At 40.1% G+C, this 21,506-nt stretch overlaps 1 protein-coding gene across 9 annotated transcripts in view; it reads left to right on the forward strand.

Moving 5' to 3' along the window:
* SEPTIN10 (septin 10) overlaps positions 1–21,506 on the forward strand; it is a 75,604-nt gene that overhangs the window by 35,451 nt on the left and 18,647 nt on the right. For all 9 annotated transcript variants that reach the window (XM_033175494.1, XM_033175499.1, XM_033175492.1 and 6 more), the window contains 4 exons: positions 6,662–6,848; positions 14,945–15,106; positions 17,360–17,456; positions 18,673–18,841. In XM_033175494.1, the coding sequence (XP_033031385.1) occupies positions 6,662–6,848; positions 14,945–15,106; positions 17,360–17,456; positions 18,673–18,841 (615 nt within the window). The remainder of the gene's footprint in view (positions 1–6,661; positions 6,849–14,944; positions 15,107–17,359; positions 17,457–18,672; positions 18,842–21,506) is intronic.

Below are 21,506 nucleotides of genomic sequence, written 5' to 3' on the forward strand. Positions count from 1 at the left end.
GGCCACTTTTTAATGGGGTTGTTTTTTCCTTGTTTAATTGTTAGTTTCTTACAGATTCTGGCTGCTAGACTATAGTTGGATGTATAGTTTGTAAAAATTTTCTCCCATTGTGTAGGTTGTGTGTTTACTCTGATGATGGTTTGTTTTGCTATGTAGAAGCTCTTTAGTGTAATTAGGTCCCACTCAACAATTTTTGTTTTTGTTGCATTTGCTTTTGAGAACTTAATCATAAATTCTTTTCCAAGGCCAATGTCCAGCATGGGGTTTTCTAGGTTTTCTGCCAGGATTCTTATTGTTTGAGGTCTTACATTTAAGTCTTTAATCCATCTTGAGTTAATTTTTGTTTATGGTCAAACGTAGGGGTCCAGTTTCATTCTTCTGCATATGGCTAGCCAGTTGTCCTAGCACCATTTATTGAATAGAGAGTCCTTTCCCCATTGCTTATTTTTGTCAGCTTTGTTGAAGATCAGATGCCTGTAGGTGTGCGGCTTTATTTCTAGGTTCTCTATTCTCTTCCATTGGTCTATTTCTCTGTTTTTGTACCACAACCATACTGTTTTGGTTATTGTAGCCTTATAGTTTGAAGTCAAGTAATGTGATTCCTCAGGCTTTGTTCTTTTGCTTAGTATTGCTTTGGCTATTATGAATTTTAGAATAGTTTTTTCTAATTCTGTGAAAAATGACATTGGTAGTTTGATAGAAATAGCGTTGAGGCCAGTTGTGGTACCTTATGCCTGTAATCCTAGCACTTTGGGAGGTCAAGGAGAGGATCGCTGGCTCAGGAGTCTTGATATTAGCCTGGGCAACATGGTGGGACCCTGTCTCTACAAAAAATGTTAAAAAATTAACCAGACATGTTGGTGGGCACCTATACTGCCAGCTACTTGGGAGGCCGAAGTGGGACTATCACCTGAGCCTGGGAAGTCGAAGCTGCAGTGAGCCGTGATCATGCCACTGCCCTTCCAGCCTGGGTGGACAGAGTGATACCTGTCTCAAAAACAAAACAAAAAAACAGCGTTAGCGTTGAGTCTGCAGATTGCTTTGGGCAGTATGGCCATTTTAACTATTGATTCTTCCAACTATATTGATTCCATGAGCATGGAATGTTTTTTAGTTTGTTGGTGTCATCTGTGATTTCTTCTAGCAGTGTTTTGTAGTTCTCTTTGCAGATATCTTTCACCTCCTTGGTTAGATATATTCCTAGGCTTTTGCATGAGTGAGTGACTGAGTGTGTGTGTGTGTGTGTCTCTTGTACATGGCATTGTATTCTTGATTTGGCTCTCAGCTTGACCATTATTGATATACAGAAATGCTGCTGATTTTTTGTATATTGATTTTGTATCTTGAAACTTCACTGAAGTTGTTTATCAGTTCAGGAGCCATTTGGCGGAGTCTTTGGAGTTTTCTAGGCATGAAATTATATTGTCTGCAAAGATATAATTTGCCTTTTTCTTTCCTATTTGGATGCCTTTTATTTCTGTCTCTTGCCTGATTTCTCTGACCAGGACTTCAAGTACTGTGTGAAATAAGAGTGGTGAGCGCAGGCATCCTTATCTTGTTTCAGTTCTCAAGGGGAATGCTTTCTTCTTTTGCCCATTTTATAACTTGTTTTTTCTCATTAACTTATTTGTTGGATTGTTTGTATTCTATCAATTACCAAAGCAATATATAAATATGATTCTGTGAAAATATCAAATGGTGTAGATCAGTTGGAACACACTTTAGCCATTCCCGTGTGTTCAGTCCCATTTCTTCCTCCAGAGGAGCCACTGCTCTGAAATAGGCTTTTTTTTCCCCAGACCTTTGTTTAGTTCTTTTTAAATAAGCTTTATTAATGTATACATAGAATAAACTTTACTGATTTTTTTTTTTTTGAGGCAGGGTCTCGCTTTGTCACCTAGGCCAGAGTGCAGTGGCACAATCTCAGCTCACTGCAACTTCCACCTCCCGGGTTCAGGTGATTCTCATGCCTCAGCCTCCCGAACAGCTGGGATTACAGGTGCCCGCCATGATACCTGGCTAATTTTTGAAACAGTAGAGACAGGGTTTCACAATGTTGGTCAGGCTGGTCTCAAACTCCTAACCTCAAGTGATCTGCTTGCCTTGGTCTCCCAAAGTGCTGGGATTACAGGCGTGAGCCACCTCTCCCGGCCTAACTTTACTGATTTTAAGTGTACATTCAAAATGAATTTTCAGAAGTGTATAGCATGTTGTAACCACTAGCATAGCTCTAATATAGGAAATGGCCATGGTCATGGGTATTTTGCTGTCCTGCATGTACATATCAATCTTTAGCCAGGAACTTGGGTGCTTTCTCCAGATGTGTTTTTCTTTTTTGAGGTAGAGTCTCACTCCGTTGCTCAGGATAGAGTGCAGTGGCGTGATCTCGGCTCACTGTAACCACGCCTCCCGGGTTCAAGCGATTCTCCTGCCTCAGCCTTCCAAGTACCTGGGATTACAGGTGCCCACCAGCACACGCAGCTAATTTTTGTATTTTTAGTAGAGATGGGGTTTCACCATGTTGACCAGGCTGGCCTCGAACTCCTGACCTCGGGCGATCTACCCTTCTCAGCCTCCCAAAGTGCTGGGATTACAGGCATGAGTCACCACGCCCGGCCAACAACTTCAGTAGATTTCTTTTTTTTTTTTTTGAGGCGGAGTCTCGCTCTGTCGCCCGGACTGGAGTGCAGTGGCCGGATCTCAGCTCACTGCAAGCTCCGCCTCCCAGGTTTACGCCATTCTCCTGCCTCAGCCTCCCGAGTAGCTGGGACTACAGGCGCCCGCCACCTCGCCTGGCTAGTTTTTGTATTTTTTAGTAGAGACGGGGTTTCACCTTGTAGACCAGGATGGTCTCGATCTCCTGACCTCGTGATCCACCCGTCTCGGCCTCCCAAAGTGCTGGGATTACAGGCTTGAGCCACCGTGCCCGGCCAACTTCAGTAGATTTCTAATCTCCATTTTTATTTTATCCTGAAGCATTGACACTTTTATTGTTATGTAGTGACCGTTTTTCTCTTGTAATGCTTCCATGTCTGTGTTGTGTGCAGCTTTCTTATGTATGTTTGGTGTAGTTTTTCAGTCCCTTCACTTTGAACCTTTCTGTGCCCTTGTGCTTTAGACATGTTTCTTATTGAGTATATTGTCCTTTTAAAGCCCAATCTGAAAATGCTTACCCTTTATTTGATCGTGTAGTTCCTTCACAATTAATGTAATTACCGATAAATTTAGGTTTAAATCTACCATCTTTTTTTGTGTTTCCCATTTGTCCTGCCAGTTCTATATTTATTTTTCCTTTCTTGCCTGATTTCTATGTTTATAGTGGTTCTCTTACACATTATCACATATGATCTTTCACTTAAGGTTGAAGATGAGTGTGTATACTTCTCCTTGATAATACAAATAGACAATGAAATTAAATTTAGAACAGTTAAATTTTGTTAATCTCTTTTCCTGATTACTATTATATATTAACTCTCTCTCTCTCTTTTTATTTTATTTTTTTTGAGACAGTCTCACTCCATCACCCAGGCTGAAGTGCAGTGGTGCGATCTCGGCTTACTGTAGCCTCCCCCTCCTGGGTTCAAGTGATTCTTAAGCCTCAGCCTCCTGTGTAGCTGGGACTGCAGGCACACGCCACCCCACCAGCTAATTTTTGTATTTTTAGTGGAGGTGGGATTTTGCCATGTTGGCCAGGCTGATTTCAAACTCCTGGCCTCAAGCGATCTTCTTGCCTTGGCCTCCCAAAGTGCTGAGATTGCAGGCGTGAGCCACTACCTGACCGAGTTCTCTCTCTTTCTATTTTTTTTTTTTAATTTTGAGGTGGAGTCTCATTGTCACCCAGGCTAGAGTACAATGAAGCGATCTTGGCTCACTGCAACTTCTACCTCCTGCACTCCAGCAGTTCTCCTGCCTCAGCCTCCTGAGTACCTGGGATTACAGGCACCCGCCATCATGCCTGGCTAATTTTTGTATTTTTGTAGTGACAGGGTTTCACCGTGTTGGCCAGGCTGGTCTTGAACTCCTGACCTCAGGTAATCTTCCAGCCTTGGCCTCCCAAAGTGCTAGAATTACAGTGAGCAACCATGCCTGGCCGAGTTCTCTGTTTTTTAACTACACAAGGTATTATTATATGACCAGTATATGTTTATTACCATTTATTAACCAAAAATTTCTGTTTTGCTCACATACTTGAAATTTTAGTTGGATATACAATTCTGGGTTGCCAGTTCTCTTCCATTGGAAATATCATTCCAGTCTCTCCTGGCTTCTATCTTTGCTATTAAGGAGTCTCCCTTAAGGATCCTCTCCTTTTTTTCCTCCAGTGCTTTTAAGATCTTTGTTTTTATTGTTCTCCAATTTTGCTATGCTGTATCTGGGTTTTTTTTATTTCTAATTTACCCTGCTTGTGATATGTTTGAGTTCTTGACTCTGAATAGTGTCTGTCAGTTCTTTTTAAAAAATCTCAGACATTTCTTCTGTAAATATTGCCTCTGCCCCTTTTTCTGTTTTTTTCTTTGAAAACTGATGAAATTTATGTTAGATCTTCTCATTATATCTTGTGTCTTTTAATCTCTCTGATTCATATTTTTATCTTTTTGTCCAGATTATGAAAGAATGGCATATTATTTATTTAGCAGAAAATCTTGACGGTTTTCATTCTTGAATAGCATAAGACAAAACATTCAGATAGAGGAATATTTATGGTTATTTATTTAGGTCATATAATAGGTCCTCTTACTGACCTATTTCAGGTCATTAATAAAAGCTTCTTTAGAATGTTTATTTGAAATATATACTTAACATATTCATTTTTCCCATTTTATTGTTTTGGGAAGTGAATCCTATTGGGTCACGTTTAGACCACTTTCCGAAGGACCACTTACTGTTGTTATAATAATCACTCTGATGATGAATTGAATTCTTGTAATGTTCAAGGTTTTATGCTATTTATTTAATTTATTTACTTATTAAAAAATATATCATTTTTTGAGGCCAGGTGTGGTGGCTCATGCCTGTCATCCCAGTGCTTTAGGAGGCCAAGGCAGGATGATTGCTTCAGGCTAGGAGTTCAAGACCAGCCCGGGGCAACACAGCGAGACCCTGTGTTTAAATGAATTTTTTTTAAAACATTCATTTAAAACAGAATCTTGCTTTGTCACCTAGGCTGGTGTGCAGTGGCACAATCACAGCTCACTGCAGCTTTGAATTTCTGGGCTTAAGGGATCTCCCGTCTCAGCCTCCCAAGTAGCTAGGACTATAGGCACCTCACAATGCCTGGCTGATTTTTAAAATTTTTTAGGGGGTCTTGCTGTGTTGTTGCTCAGGCTGTTCTTGAACTCCTGGCCTCAAGTGATCCTCCTGCCTTGGTCTCCCAAACCATTGGGATTACAGATGTGAGCCACTGAGCCTAGCCTATGCTAGTTCTAGTGGAAAACACAGATGTATAAGATACTGTCTCAGTCCTCACGTTGTTTACCATTTGCATAGGGAGAACAATGTGTATTCTATAATTTTAAAAGAAGTGATGATCCTCAAGGACTAGAAGGTCAGGCAACTTTATAGAAGAATTTAATTCTGTACACATTTATTAAGTACCTCAGCTGCTCAAGGTACTGGTTCATTATAGGGCTAGAAGGATAATTACAAAGGTTTCCAGGGAATTTGACATGGGAACTGTTTGCTGTTATTTTCACTTGGAAACCCAGATTTGTTTAATGAGAATAGTTAAGAGTAGAAAAGTAAGTTGCAAAGACAAGTTCTGCAATATCAGAACTTGGAATGCTCACAGACTATTCTTGGAACAGCATTAGCACACTGCTCTGCACATGCACGGTGATTTGATTTGCATCTTGAAGGCTGAATAACATGAGACAGCCAGAAGGAAGACTGCATTTCCAGGGAGGAGTTATCTGAGCAGAGGATGTAATTGGCCTTTCCTTTATTTATAATTAAATAAAAATAAAAACATGCCAGCATTACTAGTTAGATACTTTCAGCTGATGTATGCCTTTCTTCTTTACTTACGCTTTTCGTGCCCTGTAAATCTAAGAGGCAAGGAGTCATGGACTTTGACTTAAATATCTTTTGAGTATTGATATCTATGCATTTGCTTAAATATCTTTTGAGTATTGATATCTATGCATTTTCTCAATTAGGTAAATAATAAGCCATGTACCAATCTGATTACAAATTAGACTGCTGCCAGCCTCTTTCAGCAGTCTGGTAAGTGTGGGAAGCTGTGTCAGAAAGGGACTCAGTGTGTGAGTGACTATGAGAATGAATCAATGTAAATTCAATACCGTTTCAAGCACAGATTACCCTGACGGTTTTGGAAGTACAAATGATACTGAATTTAGGATAGTTTGACTTAATGATTTCTCAACTTTATGATAGGTTTATTTGGATATTAAATGCCTTTCAGCTAATATTTTCAGCTTATGTGATGGATTTATCATGATGTAACACCATTGTAAGTTGAGAAGCATTTGTATAGCTTTTGTGCATGTTCTGCACATTTTTTTATCACTACAGTTATCTATTGAGCATAGATATTAACTGTTTATTAATCAATGAAAATATAGACCTCAGACTTCTAAGAGTTGCACAGATACCGTAAGGTAGCACAAATAATGTTGTATTAAACATTTAAATAATTTTTCAGCTACCAACCAATAGTTGACTACATAGATGCTCAGTTTGAGGCCTATCTCCAAGAAGAGCTGAAGATTAAGCGTTCTCTCTTTACCTACCATGATTCTCGCATCCATGTGTGCCTCTACTTCATTTCACCAACAGGCCACTCTCTGAAGACACTTGATCTTTTAACCATGAAGAACCTTGACAGCAAGGTGGGTTGAGGAAAGGAATCAACTTACCATACTTTCATATTTATTTTGAACTATTAAAATATTTTTAATATGGGTATGTACTGTAACTTTTATCCTGTGCATCTTTTTTTAATTATTTTTTTTTAGACATAGAGTCACTCTGTCACCCAGACTGGAGGTAGTTGTGAGATCGTGGCTTACTGCAGCCTCAAACTTGTGGGCTCAAATGATCTTCCTGCCTCAGCCTCCCAGGTAGCTGGGACTGTAGGCGTGTACTACCACACCAGCTAACTTTTAAAATTTTTTTTTTATATAGAGTTGGGTGTCTTGCAGTGTTGCCCAGTTGGTCTCAAACTCCTGGACTTAAGTGATTTTCCTTCCTTGGTCTCTTCAAGTGCTAGAACTACAGGCATGAGCCACCATGCCCAGTGCCTGGAAATCTTTAAAACATTTTATATTTCCATCTAGCTTATTTTTTCAGAGAAATTCAATTTGGAAGATGAGATGCAAAGAAGGAATATTGCAATAAAATTGTAGTTCCCTTTTTAGTGATTAAATTGCATGCCAGAACATTGGTATTCTCTACATTTTTAATGCAGAATTTAGTTGATACTAATTTTACTTTATGAAACTATTAAGTGAGAAGAACTTCATTAACAAGGATTAAGGTCTAATGTTTCATTAGATATTGTCATAAAATGGCCGGGCGCGGTGGCTCAAGCCTGTAATCCCAGCACTTTGGGAGGCCGAGACGGGTGGATCACGAGGTCAGGAGATCGAGACCATCCTGGCTAACACGGTGAAACCCCGTCTCTACTAAAAAACACAAAAAACTAGCCGGGCGAGGTGGCTGGCGCCTGTAGTCCCAGCTACTCGGGAGGCTGAGGCAGGAGAATGGCGTAAACCCGGGAGGCGGAGCTTGCAGTGAGCTGAGATCTGGCCACTGCACTCCAGCCTGGGCGATAGAGCGAGACTCCGTCTCAAAAAAAAAAAAAAAGATATTGTCATAAAATACATTTTAATTTGGACCATACTGAGAAAACCTATTTTTGAATTTCTGAGTCAAGGAGCTATATATAAATTTAGGGGAGCTATAGAAAAATTCATAAACTAACTCACTTCAGATTTTTATATTTGTTTAAAAGATGGCTAAAGACAGTAATCTTATATTAAAGAAACATTAGAATTTTCCGTAATCTCAAATGGTATGCAAAATGAAGCTTTCATGATCCTGGTTACTAACTGTGTAAGTTGAATTCAAAATCCAAGGTTCTGGGTGCTGCTTCTTTCTCTGCAGAAACCTGTATGGAAAGCCTGAAGGCCTGCCTAGTGAAGCTTTGGCACATCAGTCGATTTACTTTTGACTAATCACTTGGTCCCCTGGTTTTAGCAAAAATTGATGTAGCTTATATGACAGTCTGTTCACCTGATCACATGTGATCAGATGTTCTAACCATTTAACCAGTTGTTTTCATAGTTGAGTCTGATTATATGGAAATTCATATTTGTTAAAGGAACATAAAAACAAGAGTGTGCAGTTTTGTCTTAGCTAGAGTGGAGCAACATGAGGTAGTTTGTATAAAGATTTGTAGAAGCTGGTGTCAGTGGAGGATGGCTCTAAATATTGGCTCTGTCATTTACTAGCTGTCTGATCTTGCAAGTTTCTTTAGCCCTCTGAGCCTCAGTGAACTTAAGTGATTTTCAGTGTCTTCCACTTTTAAATAAAAACTAGGGAGAAGAACTACCTCAAGAGGCAGATATGAGAATTAATTAAATTGATCCATGTAAATAGAGGGTTTAGCAAATAGGCATGCTCAGTAAGAGCCTATCTGCCATAGAAGTTTGCTTTAGTATACTGTGTAAGTATATATTATCTAATCTTTTCCAACTTTGGTGATTTAAATATATTCTTTATTTTTTATGATAAAAGTGTAAACTACCCTGTAAAACTACCTGCCTCTTATTTTACATAAGAAGGTTGTTGGGCTGGACATGGTGGCTCATGCCTGTAATCCCAGCACTTTGGGAGGCCAAGGTGGGTGGATCACAAGGTCAGGAATTCGAGACCAGCCTGGCCAACATAGTGAAACCCTGTCTCTACTAAAAACACAAAAATTAGCCGGGCATGATGGCACACGCCTGTAGCCCTAGCTACTCGGGAGACTGAGGCAGGAGAATCGCTTGAACCCAGGAGGTGGAGGTTGTAGTAAGCCGAGATTGCACCACTGCACTCCAGCCTGGGCAACAGAGTGAAACTCCATCTGGAAAAAAAAAAAAAAAGAAGATTGTCTTAAAAGTTAGCTGAGGTCTCCCCATCCGGGTATAAAACAGGCAGTCAAGAGGGGTTAGGACATGGCCGTCATGCTGAACTGCTTGGATTCTGCTTCAGCCCCACCACTTAGCAGCTCTGTGGCCCTGGATGAGCTCAGATTCAATTTTTCATGTGTAAAATAGGGCTAGAGGCCAGGCGCGGTGGCTCATGCTTGTAATCCCAGTACTTTGGGAGGCTGAGGCGGGCGAATCACGAGGTCAGGATATCGAGACCATCCTGGCTAACACTGTAAAACCCTGTCTCTACTAAAAATACAAAAAAAAATCAGCAGGGTGTGGTGGCGTGCGCCTGTAGTCCCAGCTACTCGGGTGGCTGAGGCAGAAGAATGTGGTGAACCCGGGAGGTGGAGCTTGCAATGAGCTGAATTCACGACACTGCACTCCAGCCTGGGCAACAGAACGAGACTCCATCTCAAAAAAAAAAAGGGCTAGGGAGAGCTCACTCTAAGACGTTTGGGAAGATTAGCTGAGATGAACATTACAAAGCATTTAGCACAATGCCTGGCATATATGAAGGACCTCTGTTATTTATTGTTATTTAAAACTTATTTAAAAATTAACAGGCACAGTTTATTGAGGATATTTATGTATTGGTATTCGAGGTACTGGCCAACCTACCCACCTTTGAGTCATCAGAAGTCTTTAAGAAGTGTTAGCCAGGAGCAATTTTATTTATTTATTTATTTATTTTATTATTATTATTATACTTTAAGTTCTAGGGTACATGTGCATAACGTGCAGGTTTGTTACATATGTATACTTGTGCCATGTTGGTGTGCTGCACCCATCAACTCGTCATTTACGTTAGGTATAACTCCCAATGCAATCCCTCCCTCCTTCCCCCTCCCCATGATAGGCCCTAGTGTGTGATGTTCCCCTTCCCGAGTCCAAGTAATCTTATTGTTCAGTTCCCACCTATGAGTGAGAACATGCGGTGTTTGGTTTTCTGTTCTTGTGATAGTTTGCTGAGAATGATGGTTTCCAGCTGCATCCATGTCCCTACAAAGGACACAAACTCATCCTTTTTTATGGCTGCATAGTATTCCATGGTGTATATGTACCACATTTTCTTAATCCAGTCTGTCACTGATGGACATTTGGGTTGATTCCAAGTCTTTGCTATTGTGAATAGTGCCGCAATAAACATACATGTGCATGTGTCTTTATAGCAGCATGATTTATAATCCTTTGGGTATGTACCCAGTAATGGGATGGCTGGGTCATATGGTACTTCTAACAATTTATATTGATGTATTCCCTTAGTGGATTTTCAGGAATAAATGGAAGAGCTAATGAGCACTTGTTCAGAGGCAGTCCACCTTGAACCAGCAGTTCAACCTGCAAACTCTTGTAATAACTAATTCTAGATGCTTCCTAGTCATCCCTTGGTATCCAAGGGGGATTGGTTTCAATACCCTGAGGATGCTGAAATTCCTTATATAAAATAGTGTAGGACAGTCTTGCAGTGCAAAACTATATTTTAGTCAACAAGGGACCAAATATGGAATAGTGGTCCCATAAGATTATACCTTATTTTTACTGTACTGTATTATATGTTTCTGTATTTAGATATGTTTAGATACACACATACCATTGTATTATAGTTGCCTACATATACACATACTTACCATTGTATTATAGTTGTCTACAGTATCCAGTGTAATTACATGCTATACAGGCTTCTAGTCTAGAAACAATGAGCCATACTATACAGCCTAGGTGTGTCATAGGCTATAACATCAAGGTTTGTGAGAGTATACTCTGTGATGTTCACACAACATCAAAATCACCTAAGGTCATATTCGCATTCCTGTCAACATGTGTATTAGTCTGTTCTTGCATTGCTATAAAGAACTATCTGAGACTGGGTAATTTATGAAGAAAAGAGGTTTAATTGACTTACAGTTCCTTAGGCTGTACAAGAAGCCTGGATGGGGAGGCCTCAGGAAACTTAAAACCGTGGCGGAAGGTGAAGGGAAAGCAGGCATGTCTTACATGACCTGAGAAGGAGGAAGAGAGAGCAGGGGGAGGTGCTACACACTTTTGAACAACCAGATCTCGTGAGAACTTGCTCACTACCACAAGAATAGCAAGGGGCAACTCTGTCCCCATGATCCAGTCCCTCTCACCAGACCCCGCCAACACTGGGGATTACAATTTTACATGAGATTTTGGGCGAAGACACACATCCAAACCATGTCACCATGGTTAAGTAGCACATGACTGTATATAACATACTTGTATCCTTGCATATACTTTAAATAATCTCTAGATTACTCATTATAATCCCTACTACAGGCCAGGTGTGGTGGCCCATGGTTGTAATCCCAGCACTTTCGGAGGCTGAGGAGGGCGGATCATGAGGTCAGGAGTTCGAGACCAGCCTGGCCAACATAGTGAAACTCCGTCTCTATTAAAAACACAAAAAATTGGCTGGGCGTGGTGGCTCACGCCTGTAATCCCAGCACTTTGGGAGGCTGAGGCAGGCGGATCATGAGGTCAGGAGATCGAGACCATCCTGGCTAACACGGTGAAACCCCGTCTCTACTAAAAATACAAAAAATTAGCAGGGCGAGGTGGCGGGCGCCTGTAGTCCCAGCTACTCAGAAGGCTGAGGCAGGAGAATGGCATGAACCCGGGAGGCGGAGCTTGCAGTGAGCTGGGATCGCCCACTGCACTCCAGCCTGGGCGACAGAGCGAGACTCCGTCTCAAAAAATAAATAAATAAATAAATAAAAATACTAAAAGCTGGGCATGGTAGCAGGCACCTGTAATCCCAGCTACTGGGGAGGCTGAGGCAGGAGAATCATTTGAACCTGGAAGGCGGAGGTTGCAGTGAGCCGAGATCACGTGACAGCACTCCAGCCTGGGTGACAGCTAGACTCCATCTTGAAAAAAACAAATCTAATACAATGTAAATGCTATGTGAATAGTTGTTATACTGTATTTTTAAATTTGTATTATTTTTATTGTATTGTCATTAAAAAAAATTTTTCCCCTAATATTTTTGATCCTCGGTTGAATCTGTGGATGCAGAACCCACAGATGATGGGGGGGCAGCTGTAAAGACATTGATGAGCTTTACAATACTACCTTTTGACCAATACCTTATTTCACTCAAACCAATATGAAATCTTTTATGGTAACAGTAAAGGTCACGGGTATCATGCACTCATTTAAAGATTGTCACTACCCATTTCTGCCTTATTCAGTTGATGAGAGACGAATTCTAAAATTGGGACTCCCTTATCAAAATCCTGCCTTTATCTTTCTATTGTACAAACTAGACAGGAAGTTAACACCTAAGCTTTGTTATAAGTTTAAAGGAAAAACCAGGATATGCTTAAAATACTTGATTTGGCCCATTGGAAATAGCAATACACAGATTTTTTGTAGGGGCAGCTGGCGGGTGTAGGGAAATTCTAACTTACACAAGGGCACTACATAAAGATGAGAGGTGTGCTTGCTGACCTCATCTCCACTCCCCAGGCTGCCGCCGGATAGTTGTCTTCTTTTCCTCAAAATCAGAACACTCAACTGCTTGACATGGAAAGTTATCTTCTCTTATGCCATTGGTGGCAAGTGACCCTCTTTGGGCAATATCTGTTACTTTCCTTCCTTCTAATAGTCATGTAAACATTGATGTTTAGTATTCAGTCTACTGCAGTTTATTGTGCAAGCAATTCTAAGTTATTAACTTGGCATAATTTGTTGAATACCTAAGTATATAATATTGAAACTAAGGACCTGGCATCAAAATGTTTATGTACTTTGACTAATTTAACAGGAGAGTTGTTTACTTAGGATTGCTAGAAAGTTTTCTGCCATTAATTTCATAGATAGATAGAAAACATTTCTCTCCTTTGGAGCATATGGAAGACTGATACATTCAGATATATACTTGGCATCAATGTGAAATTTGAGAAGAGAAAAAAATTAAGAATAGATAGGAATTATAATTTTTTCCTCTTTTTAATTTATTTTTTATTATACTTTAAGTTCTAGGGTACATGTGCACAACGTGCAGGTTTGTTACATATGTATACATGTGGCATGTTGGTGTGCCGCACCCATTAACTCGTCATTTGCATTAAGTGTATCTCCTAATGCTATCCCTCCCCGCTCCCCCACCCCACAACAGGCCCCAGTGTGTGATGTTCCCCTTCCTGTGTCCAAGTGTTCTCATTGATCGATCCCACCTATAAGTGAGAACATGCGGTGTTTGGTTTTCCGTTCTTGTGATAGTTTGCTGAGAATGATGGTTTCCAGCTGCATCTGTGTCCCTACAAAGGACATGAACTCATCCTTTTTTATGGCTGCATGGTATTCCATGGTGTATATGTGCCACATTTTCTTCACTCTTGTTGCCCAGGCTGAAGTGTGGAATGCAATGACGTGATCTTGGCTCACTGCAGCCTCTGCCTCCTAGGTTCAAGCGATTCTCCTGCCGCAGCCTACCGAGTAGCTGGGATTACAGGCATGCACCACCATGCCCACCTAAGTTTTTTGTATTTTTAGTAGAGATGGGGTTTGTACATGTTGGTCAGGCTGGTCTCGAACTCCCGACCTCAGGTGATCCACCTGCCTCAGCCTCCCAAAGTGCTGGAATTACAGGCGTGAGCCACCATGCCTGGCTAATTTTTTACTTTTAATCTGAAAATTACATTGTGGTTTTACTCTCTTGATACATATGACTGATTAGCCTGAGGTTTTTGATGAAAAACAAACTAAAAAACTTAACCACCAGTCACAAATTTGTGGAGCTATCAGTCTTTTGTGGGGATATTAATCTTATAGAACTAAATTTACAAGTTACTCAGTCTTCACAATCTCAAATCTCTTCCCCTCTGTCAGTGATAGGACTTTAAATAATATTGAGGAAGTTACTCCTTTGCATCATGAACACTTTTAATTGGTATTAGTATGTACGGTTTCCTTCCTCTGCTGTCTAAGTAAGTCTGTGACAATGGGGCACAGGTAGGCATGGAGTCAGTCCTGAAACAAGAGGCAGAAAGAGAAGCTTCACCTGTCTTTTAGTTTTGCTGAGGGATCAATCACCCTGGTTACTTAGTGCTTAGATTATTAAAAAATAGAAATTCTTAGTGAATTAAGGAGCCAATTCAGTTTACCTTTTATCACATTTTACTTTTTAAGTATATGATGAAATTGCAAGATTTTAAAAGAAAATGTGAGATTTCTAAACCTAAATTCAAATGAAAGATTAATCTTACAAGAGTTCTGCTTTCTGAAAGCATTGATTGAGGTGCCTGGAATCCCTGCTACTTGGGAGGTTGAGGGAAGAGAATCACTTAAACCCGGAACGCAGTGGTTGCAGTGAGTTGAGATTGCACCACTGCACACCAGCCTGGATTAGAGCGAGACTCCATCTCAAAAAAAAAAAGATTGTGTGGCCAGCATCTGTAGGAATGAACGTGTAAGGGGTGTATATATACAGGAGAGTGGCCATCTAGGTCTGGGTTGGCATGCCTTTTCTGCAGAGGGCTAGGCTGTGAATACACCGGGCTTCATAGGCCCTATGGTTTCTGGCAGCAGTAACTCATCTCTGCTGTTGTAGTGTGAATGCAACTGTAGACAGTACACAAGCAAATGGGCATGGCAGTGTTCCTGTAAATCTTTATGTATAAAAATCAACAGCGAGATGGACCGTAGTTTGCCAGCCTTCCAATCTAGGTTTAGGGAAAGAATGAACGGTTTTGAGTGAAAAAACAGCTACAGGATTAAAAAAAAATCCTCAATAAGATTTTGTTTTTCTTTATTCTTAATAGGTAAACATTATACCTGTGATTGCCAAAGCAGATACGGTTTCTAAAACTGAATTACAAGAGTTTAAGATCAAGCTTATGAGTGAATTGGTCAGCAATGGCGTCCAGATATACCAGTTCCCAACGGATGATGACACTATCGCTAAGGACAATGCTGCGATGAATGTGAGCTCCTGATTGAATGTTAATTCTGTTTTCCATGTGAAAATAATACTGTAACTAATATAGTATATTAGTAATATTGCTACTAATATACTTTCACTTGTGTCTTCCAAAAAGACTTCAAACAAGGTGAATTTTCAAAAAGTCCAGTATGAGAAATTGTTTTATTTTTTAAGTTGGAAAAAGTGTAAGGAGAATTTATTTTTAAGCATATTTTTCTTTCTTTCACCCTGCTTTCACCAAAATAAAGTGATACATTTGTGAGGCTGGGATATACCTTTTGTGGAACCATATGTAATTGCCTTAGAAAGATGACACCTTCCTACCCTGTCTTTATAAACATGAGAAGACTTTGTAGCCTCTCTTTGCATGCTGTAGAATCTTAAAATCTTTAAGGAGGCCTCTTAAAGCTAGTATTTACGCTCCTCCTCTGTTATAGTGCCAAGTTACATTCATGTAACTTTTAGTTTAATACAATGGAAGGTTACTAGGTTCTTTATTTTACTTTCTTGAAGCTAACACATTTTTAAAACACCTGGTTATGTTTTGTAGGATCATGGATTTTGAAATCCGACAGGCTTGGCCATATGTTCATTGGAGTTATTAACCTCCCTGAGACTTAACATATCTACAGAGTTAGGTTAATACTGCCCATCTTAAGGGTGGTTGTGAGGGATAAATGATGTCACCTTTGTTAAGCGCCTACCAGTGACTTTGAATAATTGTTCATTCCATTTCTTCTATTTTCCTTTTCTGATTTTTCATACCACTTTTATATTAATGTACCTAAACTAAGTCTATAAAAAAACTGACTAATGTAAATGAGGTGATCTTAATTCCTGTATGTTAAATTGTCTTTACATCTAATTTTATTTCTTGTGCTCACCTAGAATATTCAGAAAGCCACCATTAAGAAACTAAATATGTCAATTTAAAAATATTAAACATAGTAATTAATACTTTTTACATTAGACTTTTCCCCTGTATTAATCCTCAACTTCAGACAGACCAGTCTACTCCTGCCCCTGAACCTAGCTATTGCATTTTGTTCAGAATCTTTTCCTTTTCTAAGCCATTTCTTCCCACTTTGCTCATCCATCTAAATCTTGTTCTTCTTGATCTGGCTTAGCTTGTATCTTCCTGCTCCCAGTGATCTCTCACTCCTTTCAATTTCTAGGACATTTACTATATTGACATTAATTTGGGACTTTGTATACTACTTTATATTAGTATCATATCTATACACACACACTGTACACACACACACAATAGGAATACACTATTGTATAGTCACATATACAATATGTATACTGTGGGTGTGTATATGTGTAATTTCCTCAACATTATCTTTGTCTTTTAGGGGAAAATTGTTTTTCGGCCAGGTGTAGTGGCTGACACCTATAATCCCAGCATTTTGGGATTATAGATGGCTCACACCTATAATCCCAAGACAGGCGGATCACCTGAGGTCAGGAGTTTGAGACCAGCCTGGCCAACATGGTGAAACCCCGTCTCTACTAAAAATACAAAAATAAGCTGGGTGTTGTGGCGGACAACTGTAATCCCAGCTACTCGGGAGGCTGAGGCAGGAGAATCACTGAAACCCAGGAGGCGGAGGCTGCAGTGAGCTGAGATCATGTCACTGCACTTCAGCTTGGGCGACAGAGCAAGACTGTCTCAAAAAAATAAAAATAAATAAGATATTTTTTGTTTGTGTGTATTCCCAATAGCATAATGCCTTGCATGTAAATACTTTTCTTTATGGGGCCCAAAGATGACTCTTTTTTTTTTTTTGGGGTGCGGGGATGGAGTCTAGCTCTGTCGCCCAGGCTGGAGTGCAGTGGTGTGATCTCGGATCACTGCAAGCTCCACCCCCCGGGTTCACACCGTTCTCCTGCCTCAGCCTCCCAAGTAGCTGGGACTACAGGCGCCCGCCACCGCCCCCGGCTAATTTTTTGTATTTTTAGTAGAGATGGGGTTTCACTGTGATCTTGATCTCCTGACCTCGTGATCCACCCACCTCGGCCTCCCAAAGCACTGGGATTACAGGCGTGAGCCACCGCGCCCGGCCAAGATGACTCTTGTAGAACAGTTAACACATATTCACTGGCAGGTTTTAAAATCTGAGGCATAGCTGACCATTTGATTTTAATAGGTTTGTTATTTAATAAATTATTCTCTTCTCTCTTACATAAAATGTCTTTTATCTAGTCAGTTATCACACTGGTATGAGATGTGTTTGTTATTCTTTTTTAGGGACTGTTGCCGTTTGCTGTTGTGGGAAGTATGGATGAGGTGAAAGTTGGAAACAAGGTGGTCAAAGCTCGCCAGTACCCTTGGGGTGTTGTACAAGGTAAATGAGACAAAGGATGAATAGAAATAGTATCTAGTAATCTCAAAGCTGCCTTTCATGCCTTCTTTGGGGTGATGCTTAGTTTGGGTGTGATTGGTTGTCAGAGGAGTTGGCTGTGTACTATTTTAGCCAAAGTCTGGAGGCCATGTAGAGCCTCCCCCTTCTCATTATGCCACACAAACATTACCTCCCCGCGGTACCCTGTTAGGTGGGAAACAACAGTGGGGCACTCTGACCAAAATGTGAATGTAGAAACTAGGGTTAAGACATAAAACATCACTAATTACCACTTAACTATGAGGACGGTCAACCATCTTATAAATTTATTTATTTTTACTGATAAAAGTATTGCCAGCTATTTCCAGAATAAACCAGTCAGCCAACTTAAATCCACTTGACATTTAGATTATTTATCTGACATTATAATGAGTAAGTAAGTAGTACTGTATGGTTCATTTACTTATAGTGCTAATTAATGGTGAATAGATAACCTTTACTAGTATAGATTTCCAAATGCTGATTTTTTTCTTAATTGATAAATTTTGTAATTAATGAAAAATATCGAGAAAATGTAACGTTTTTAATTTTATAAAAAATATAAAAGTAATAATTATACTAAAGAGTGTTGGTCACAATAACATATATTTATTTGTAGTACTCTAGTCACCGTAAACATAGAAGAAGGATCATGTAAGTGTGTTCACTAATTTTGAATAGTGTCTAACACAGGATCATAAATGTATTGTATAAAAAGAATTTGATAATTATAGCATGGATAGATAGTATTCTTGAGTTTGTAGAATTTACTACTTTGAAGTTTTAGTGAACTAATATTACATACTCTTTTTAAACATTATGTGAAACGTCTTCAGGATAGTTTGTAAACTGCTAACAAAATATTAGTGTGAAATAACTAGAACAGTTGGTTAACAATAAGTTCTGTCTCTTTTGCTATTTCCTGGTGGTCCATTGGCTACTAAATTTAAAGTAAATCTCCTGGTCTGTTAATTCACAGTGCCTATGATACAGTGTTTATACTGCAAGAGTTTCTTCCTTGGTTGCCTGTATAAAATAATCGTAGCAATTAAACAAACTGATCATTTTGCTATTTGTTATTTTACATGTTTTCATTTCTTTGTTCATTCAGCAAACACTTAATTGTGTGCCAGGAATTAAAATCCAGTGTTGCTCTTTTCTTTTTTTTTTTTTTGGCTAGTGGAAAATGAAAACCACTGTGACTTTGTAAAGCTGCGGGAAATGCTCATTTGTACAAACATGGAGGACCTGCGAGAGCAGACCCATACCAGGCACTATGAGCTGTACAGGCGCTGCAAACTGGAGGAAATGGGCTTTACAGATGTGGGCCCAGAAAACAAGCCGGTCAGGTAGGGTTGGGTTCTTGGGAAGCCAACCAAAGAGGAAGTTAGAAAGGATTGCATATTTTTATATATCCAGGGTGATGGGGCATGTGTTGTTTAGAATCTCCCAAAACCACGATATAGAATCATTTGGTAATGACTAATTATTGTGCTTCTTGAATCACTTGACTCCTTCTTGCTTTTGAAGAGTCTTGCTTTTTAATCCTTGTCTGACTCAGAAAGAGTTAAATACAATGAAGAATGTACGACAGAGGCCCGCTGTTTCAGTTCATGCTGACATGAGTAACTGAAGGAAAATACCCTCATTATTTGATTTATTTTTGTATTTATCTGAGACAGATGATATATTTAACTGTTTTCATAAAGGTAAGTTGGAACACAAATCATTTTCTTATTTTTATTTGTTTATTTTTTGTAGAGACAGGGTCTTACTATGCTGTCCAGGCTGGTCTCAAACTCCTGGCCTCAAGTGATCCTCCTACATCAGCCTCCCAAAGCTTTGGGATTAAAAATGTGAGCCTCCATACCAGTCCTCAGGAATCATTTAAAATAAACTAAAACATTTTCTGTTGGTTTTTCTTCTGTAAAGGTTTTGGAATGAGTGAAGCTTAGCAAAACGTATTATAGAGGAAGAATGAGAGTGCTTGTAGGGAGTCGGAGAGTAGATTGTTTCTTGCCATATTACAGCGTAGTTATAAGAATTTTAGAATCTGAACACCTCCTTGCTCAGTAATATAAAGCATTAAAAGTTGTAGAAACTTCCTTGGTAATTTCATATGGTGCTGTATCCCAGACTTTATGAAACTCGAATCCTTAGTGTACTGAATCAAATCGATTTGATGTAGCATTCCAGAACAGTGTTTGCATGGAGGAAAGCATGAGATCCTTGGGACAAATGCTATTTTAAACTCTCTTATGAGACTGAGGATTCCTTTTCCGTTGCATTGTTTGCATTTGTTATTTCCCTGATTCTTAGCACCTGCACCAGAGTAAACACAAAAGAAAGGAGGAGGAGTGCATCAAATCAGTGCTGCTGTTGCATATAAGCTTTTGGAAGACTTAATCTTAGATGAAGTTAAAATTTTAAATTTCTTCAGTCTATGGAGTTAATTAATGTTTTCACTTCTGGTAGCATAGTGAATTAAGAATTGTGTATACTTACGGCCGGGCGTGGTGATTCATGCCTGTAATCCCAGCACTTTGGGAGGCCAAGGCGGGCAGACCACTTGAGGTCAGGAGTTCGAGACCAGCCTGGCCAACATGGTGAAACCCTGTCTCTACTAAAATTACACAAATTAGCTGGGTGTGGTGGCATACTCCTGTAAAACCAGCTACTCAGGAGGCTGAAGTGGGAGAATCTCTTGAACCTGGGAGGCAGAGTTTACAGTGAACTGAGATCGTGCCACTGCACTCCAACCTGGGCGACAGAGCGAAACTCCCATCTCAAAGAAAAAAAAAAAAACATTGTATGTACTTAACTCACCCTCACCAAATTCAGGCATAGGATGCTTCTGGTTGTGGGCCAGTCATTCTGGTAAACTGACAGTTTTCTTATGATACTGTCTTCACTAAAGATTAATCATCTTGAGTTAGCTTCCCTAGTGTTTCTCAGAGGAGGCTCTCTTCTCATTTCTTCCAAGTGTCAGGGTCACTTCAGAGGCCTCTGTGCACTGAGGTGGAAGGGATCCTGAGTAAGAGCATGCAGGGACAGCTTTGAAGTCCTCCCTGAGGAGATGGGCCTGGGTGTCTGGTGGAGTCATTATCAGTCACCTGTGGATGATTAAGAAATTCAGGGTCAGAATTTCCAGGGATGAAGCCTAGAAATCTGCAGTCAGAATTCTTAGTCATTCAGCAAATAATTAGTTTGTCTGCTGTCTGCTCAGCCAAATGCTAGTCATTGGGTATATGTGCACTGTGGGATCAAACAAGAGACCCTGTCTGTGTAGAGTCTGTATTGTGGGCTGGGAGGAGGACCCCTATGTGAAGAAGAGAGTTGGGGGGAGGGAGGCAGAAGTGGGGAGACCAAGTTAGGAGGTTGCCATGAGAAGATGGAGGCATGAAAGAGAGTGGTAGTGACAGAGGGGTGAGAAGTATGCTTAGGACATGTACTTTTTTTTAAATTTAATTTTATTATTTTTTTTTTTGAGATGGAATCTCACTGTGTTGCCCAGGCTGGAGTTCAGTGGCGTGATCTCGGCTCACTGCAACCTCCACCTCCCAGGTTCAAGTGATTCTCATGCCTCAGCCTCCTGAGTAGCTGGGACTACAGGCATGCACCACCACCCCTGGCTAATTTTTGTGTTTATAGTAGAGACAGGGTTTCACCATGTTGGCCAGGCTGGTCTTGAATTCCTGGCCTCAAGTGATCTGCCTGCCCTCGGGTTCCTGAAGTGATGGGATTACTGACGTGAGCCACCACACCTGGCTGAGGATATGTAATTTAAAGTCTGTGGGACCCACTGATAAATTAAGTTTAGATATGGGATTTGAAGGAAAAAGAGGAGGACCCACTGATAAATTATTTTTGGATATGGGATTTGAAGGAAAGAGAGGAATCAAGGATAACTGTCACCGTTTTGACCTAGAAAGTGGGGTGACTGGTGGTGATCTTTATTGACCAGAGCAGGATGGAAATCGGAGAGCTTAGGGGTGTAGTTGGTAATTCAGAGGT

Source organism: Trachypithecus francoisi, unplaced genomic scaffold (assembly GCF_009764315.1).
Source record: "Trachypithecus francoisi isolate TF-2019V2 unplaced genomic scaffold, Tfra_2.0 Lachesis_group17, whole genome shotgun sequence".
In the NCBI taxonomy this organism is placed as follows: domain Eukaryota; kingdom Metazoa; phylum Chordata; class Mammalia; order Primates; family Cercopithecidae; genus Trachypithecus; species Trachypithecus francoisi.